The 6,767-nt window shown below is 37.5% G+C and overlaps 1 protein-coding gene across 1 annotated transcript; it reads left to right on the plus strand.

Moving 5' to 3' along the window:
• Positions 1 to 836: 836 nt before the first annotated feature.
• LOC311263367 (zinc finger MYM-type protein 1-like) lies at positions 837 to 3,717 on the plus strand. Its single transcript, XM_084363373.1, has 3 exons — positions 837 to 921; positions 1,237 to 1,277; positions 2,153 to 3,717. Exon 3 carries the CDS (start codon positions 2,303 to 2,305, stop codon positions 2,678 to 2,680), a length of 378 nt encoding a protein of 125 aa, XP_084219499.1. The 5' UTR covers positions 837 to 921; positions 1,237 to 1,277; positions 2,153 to 2,302; the 3' UTR covers positions 2,681 to 3,717.
• The last annotated feature ends 3,050 nt before the right edge of the window (positions 3,718 to 6,767 follow it).

Genomic DNA, 6,767 nt, shown 5'->3' on the forward strand with positions numbered 1-6,767 from the left:
GCCGTGCATGTTAAAAATAAACTTTTTGTCTACCTCAAGTATGTTCTAATTATTTTTTATGTTTACTTAAAAGTAATTTGAAATTCAAATTAATTATAAAAAATATATACTTTCTGTGTACTGTTGAAGTGTACTTTAATGAAATACATCTAGTATACTTTCTGCACACATAATTAGTGTACTCACAGTATATTATTTTCGATGTGCTAACAATGTACTTAGTATACTAATGATATATCATGAGTGCTACTTTAGACATACGAAAGTACAACTTAGTCTACTTATCTGTACTATTTTGAGACACCATTAAGATGAACTATAATATACTTAAGTACAACTTTTTAATTTTTATTAAATTTTTGTAAATATATTTAAAATGCAATGGCAACACATTATGATTAAATTAGAAATACATTTCCAGTATATTCTAAATTTATTAATAGTAATCTGAAAAGTGGATTAAAGTATACTTTAAATCGAACTAAAGAACATTATAAATAAGTACAGTATTAGTAGAGAAAAGTACTTAAGTATATTTAAGTTGATCTTAATGGTGTCTCAAAATAGTACAGTCAAGTACACTAAGTTGTATTTTAGTATATCTTAAGTAGCAATAATGAAATATCATTAGTATACTAAGTACGTTTTTAGTACTCGAAAATAACACACTTTGAGTACAATAATTTTGTGCTTATGAAGTACACTAAGTGTGCTTAAATTTAGTATGTTAAAGTATACTTTTTTTTCGCCTGGGTTCCTGAGGATGCTGCAGGATTAAGATTTTGTTTTTTTCCTGCAGCTGTTTCATCAAATCACGCCTCATGTTGACATGATGTACCAACAGCTCCAGAAGAGGGACATTGACATGGTGTTCATCAAACGTGCCCTGCAGAACTTCACCAGCAGTGTTCAGGCCATCAGGTAAGATAATATAGAGTAATTATAATAGTAGTTATGCACATGTTCATTACTAAATGTCAGCATGCTGTGATGGTTATAATGTATAGGAACTCAAAAGTAATGAGCCACTTTAGTCATCTGCATTTGTGTGCATAAGTAAGTTTAGCACATCGAGAAATAGTGATATTTTTTCAGCCATTTCCAGAAAGTTGTGCAATACAGGCAATTTTTTATTACTTACTAGTATTACTGGGTTTTTTTAAAGACAGTAATTATTGATAATGGCATTGACATACTGTAATCATATTCTCACACTTTTGATCTGTCTCCCTTCAGGGACCAAAGCTCCTCTCAACAGCAGCAGCAAGAAGCACCAGGTACCACAAGATCAAGGAGAGCCTTAGGAACAAGAGTAGCAGAGGCTGTCAAAAGAGGTATCTGCATTCATTACTGACCAATGATGTAGGCATACTCAAGTGTTGGAACCAAGTGATAAAGTCACAATCTCTGTTTTTACAGAGTTAGATTCAGTAATGGATGGTAGTCATTTTTTTTTACTCACCCATTACTTGTCCATTATACTCACACAAGGATACAGTAATAAGTCTGCATGAATAATAAAATGCATACTTTGGAACTGTGAGACAGTAGATACAGTAGATCATGGCCACATTCATGCCAACACCAGTAGAATTTTTTTTTTTACAATTGTGTGTTACTGATGTAGTGGTAAATTTGAATATTCCTTTTTACTTGAGACGCCTCCACACCCTGCTTTCCCCAAGGTATCAGATCTCTTTTCGTTTGCTACACATTTGTGAATTTTAATGTCTAGACCTTGTAATTGCATTTCAAGTTTCGGAGACACCCAACCTCTCACTTACTCATGATATACTCAAACCCTTTTGTATTTTAAATTGTGTTGATTAGACCTCTTAATCACACTCCAGGATGTCAGTGCCGATACCTGTGAAAGACAAAAGTGTGAAAAGACACCCTGAGTAGGGGGCCGACCCCACAGCAGACAAAGGATGTAAAACACACCCAAGGGGTGGGCTTTTCCTCAGGTATAAATGTTCAAGTTTCCTGATGTTCAGGGTCTTTCTTCATTTTGAACCGTTCGCATGTTGATTGACCTTTTCTTTGCAAAGAAAATAAAACTTTGTCGGCCGGCAAGAATTCTTTACTTCATTCCTCACCAAGAGCAGAAAATTTCCACGACACTGACTATACATTTTTATCATTTTAACAGATCTGTGAAACAATCCTGGGCCATGCCAAAGACAGGTTCTCCTTCACCAGCTACCTTGTGAGTGCCGTGCTGCTAGAGGCAGAGCTGTTTGACCGGCATCTGAAAACATTCCCTGAAGAGGCTCTGAATACCACCGTGAGGGCATACCCCATGCTACACAAGGAGAGGCTCAGGACTGAGCTTTCTCTCATCTACGAAAGTCCAGACTTCATGGGCTGCTGCAGTGCACTGGCTCTGTACCAGGTTCTACAGAGCTACAACCTCCAGGAAACCTTCTCTGAGACTGTGGCGCTGTTGAACATCCTCATAACCACTCCAATGACAACAGCTGAAGCTGAGAGGTGTTTCTCCACCTTAAAGAGGATCAAGACATTCCTGAGAAATACAATGGGACAGGAACGTCTGAATGCATTGGGCCTGCTTTCCATGGAGAGGGAACTTGTCAGGAACATGCCTGATTTCAATGAGAGGGTGATTGATCGCTTTGCTTGCTTGAAAGAGAGGCGAGCTAAATTCCAATGCAAGTGATGAGTGAGTGTGTTCTTAAATGGTGAGTTGTGTTATGTTGTACTCTCCAAATGTTGAATTGTAAATAGTTGTATTGATTGCATATTGCCAGCCAAATATAAACTGAATATGTTCTGGAAAATTTTGATTAATTACAGTTTTGATGATAGTGTAATTTGATTTGATTATCGCTATGGCATTCATGATGGCTATAAATTGTAGACTGTGCTAAATGTGATTTCATGGGCAAACTATTAGATGACAATGTATCTGTTAATGTGTGTTTTATTGTGGAACCAAATTTATTGTATTTGAGACATTTAAATAGCCTAGCTATACAAAAAATACTGAATAGTATGAACATTTTATGTCTGGTGTTGCCATCTAGTGGTTGAACAGGAAAACCAAATTAATCAATGAAATGTGACACTGTAAAGCTGGCTATCTGACTTTTATTTATTATTATTTTACCCATTGAATGGGTCATCTTAGACATCATTGCAACTTTTGCCTAGTGGTGGTGAAACCGAATCTTTCTGAAGCACTGAACCACTTTGACACAGTTGCCCGGAAAGTGATGCACTGCTTCGAAGCATTCGATACAGTCAAAATAGTGACATCTGCTGGCTGTTGAGGGGAAGAATTGACGTCATGACTTTCACGAGTCAGTTTTTAATAAAATGTATGTTCTCTCACCAAACTTGTGTCATAATGTTACTGTAGTCAATCTAAATATTCTATATATTCTGTCATTGGTAAGTATCAGTACTCCGACATGTATTAGATAATCAATACTAGTTTTTTTATTGCATGATACATGGTAGTAATCTGTACGATGTTGTGATGTGAGCATATCCGTAGCTAATGCGTATACGGTAAGCTAAGCCACCAGTCTCTGACCAACTCTGCACTGACTGTCCTGACACCACAGCTCAATTTCTCTCTCCTCTGGCCATTAATTCTCCCCCTGGTGTCTCTCTGCTCTCTAATGTGCATAATGGACTCATAGTTATACGGTTGTGGTCTGTCGTATTTGTAATTATACACATGTAAAGTTTCCTCGGGGTCAGAACCAGCACCACAATCCATTGTTTTCCTATTGTTAAAATCGACCGCTCTACCTCTGCCTACGTCACTTCCGTTAAGGGTCTTTCGATGCGGAAGTAAAATTTTCTCCCAAAAACGGAAGTTTTATTTATAAATTTATATTTATAAATATAATTTTAAGAAAAACTTGTTCCTACATTATATTTCTAAGCATTGGTTTAAGGGGGGGGGGTCTAACCTGCAATATGCTCTTTAAGTCTTTTAGAATGTGAAAATTTATAAAAAATAAAGGGGTTTATTTGAAGACCCCACATGCACCGGGATGACCTTTCAAGTTTCTGAAGGTTGTAAGGGCTGGGGACTTTACAAACTGCAGAGGCCATGTCAGGATTTCAGCCTTCTCGGACAAAGCTTTGATCATTTATTAAAGAAAAGGGATTGTCCTGCCTTTTTAAAATTCAAATGTGTTGGGGCGGTGTTTAGTTCAGTTGGTAGAGCACCCGCCCCATGTGTAGAGCAGGCGGCCCTGGTTCGAATCACTCATTCAGCGGCCCTATCCTGCCTGTCATTCCCCCTCTCTGCCTCCCATTTCCTGTCACTCTCTGAACTGTCCTATCAATTAAAGGCATAAAAGCCCCAAAAATATACTTAAAAAAAAAAAAAATCAAATGTGTAAAACCTGTCTCTTTTTTTTTCAGAAATAGGCCAGAAGTGCCGGCTTGATGCCAGATCTGGCCCAGACCTGTCTGCTACTGTACACCACATACACCTAACCACAATTGGCCCACATTTGGCATGCCATTTCATAAACGGTGCCATCACTGACAGACCTGGCCCACATCTGGCCAACATACTATTTGCCATGCCAGATGTAGGCCAGAGGTGCCGGCTTGATGCCGGATCTGGCCCGGACCCGCTTGCTATGTGGGGCTGGCATTTCTAACAAGAAAACGGCTTGAAAACAATCTCACTGCACACACCTCTGCTGTGTGTGTGACTGCGGGCACAGCGGAGTTGGTTGCACCATGAGACATGAGAGGGGGGGATTCAATTACATTTTATGAAGATTAAAACACTTTGTTTTATGCTCTAGACGACTGCCTATACCCCCTATGCCCCCTACCACCTCCTCTAGGACAAGTATCCAACATTTTAAACTGCCTCATTAAAACAGGTAACACACAACTGAACACCTGCTAGGCTTGCTAACACAATGTTTCCTTCTGAAAGCGTGGCAAAGCACATAAAAAATACAGACCCGCCATTTCTGCTATTTTTTTTGACACGCACTCAAAATACAACTAAATGTTAGTATATTAACAACATATGAACATTCAAAACTTACAGTTAGTACAGTGAGGCTGACTGTTGCCATGTAGGTCCAACTTTCTGCAGTCCTCCGTTCTGCCACTCTTCGGTGCTCCCCCCCTTTTATTGTATTTTAACATGTGCAAGGCCTATTATTAAATTCCACCTATTTGAAATAATAGCAATAAGAAGACTTTACCATTCTTATATGTAGGCCTTAATTCTATTAACTTGTACTTAAGTTGTGTTTTTAAGCCTTTTTGCAGTCAAATACAGCTTATGCTACTGTACAGTGCAAAAAGAGGCTTCTCTCGCTCTGATTTCGCTCGTTTTTGACATGAGCCAGTTTTCACCCTTAATGAATTAAATTCCACGTAAACCCTTGTTTGCCACGAAGAAGATCCAAATTCAACCAGTTCAGGCTAGAAAACTTCAGTGAAAGACCTTTTTTCAGTGAAATACAGCGCACACAGTATAAATACACTGAAGAAATACACAGTAGTAATAAGAGCACACAGTACAAATACACACAACAAAGTAGAAATATACAGAAAACAGTAGAAATACACAGTGGAAATACACAGCACACAGTAGAAATATACAGTAGAATTACACATCACAGTAGAATAACACATCACAATGGAAATACTCAGTCGAAATACAGAGCAGACAATAGAAATGCACAGTAGAAATACTAATCACAGTAGAAATACACTAGAAATACAGAGCACACAGTAGAGATGCACAGTAGAAATACACATCACACAGTGGAAGTACACAGCACACAGTCGAAATACACTTTAGAAATACAGAGCAGACAATAGAAATACACAGCAGACATAAACATCACAGTAGAAATACACATCACAATATAAAAACACAGTGGAAATACAGAGCAGACACTAGAAATACACAGTAGAAATACACATCACAGTAGAAATACACAGTAGAAATACACAGCACACAGTGCAAATACACTAGAAATACCACACAGTCAAAATACACAGTAGAAATACATATCACAGTATAAATAAACATCACAATAGAAAGACAGAGTAGAAATTCACAGCACACAGTACAAATACACTAGAAATACATAGCACACAGTCGAAATACACAGTAGAAATACACATCACAACAGAAATACACAGTAGAAATACACAGCACACAGTACAAATACAGATCAGACAATAGAAATACACAGTAGAAATACACATCACAGTAGAAATACACAGTAGAAATATACATCACAGTGGAAATACACATCACAGTAGAAATACAGAGTAGAAATACACAGCACACAGTGCAAATACACGAGAAATACATAGCACACAGTCGAAATACACAGTAGAAATAAAGAGGAGACAATAGAAATACACAGAGAAATACAAATCACAGTAGAAATACACATCACAATAGAAATACAAAGTGGAAATACACAGCACACAGTACAAATACACTAGAAATACATAGCACACAGTCGAAATACACAGTAGAAATACAGAGCCAACAATAGAAATGCACATCAGAATAGAAATACACAGTAGAAATACACAGCACAGAGTGGAAATACACTTTAGAAATACAGAGCAGAAAATAGAAATACACAGTAGAAATACACATCACAATAGAAATACACGGTAGAAATACACAGCACACAGTACAAATACACTAGAAATACATAGCACACAGTCAAAATACACAGTAGAAATACACATCACAATGGAAATACACATCACAGTAGAAATACACA

The sequence above is a fragment of the Pagrus pagrus genome (assembly GCF_965226575.1).
Source record: "Pagrus pagrus genome assembly, chromosome: 10".
NCBI lineage: Eukaryota > Metazoa > Chordata > Actinopteri > Spariformes > Sparidae > Pagrus > Pagrus pagrus.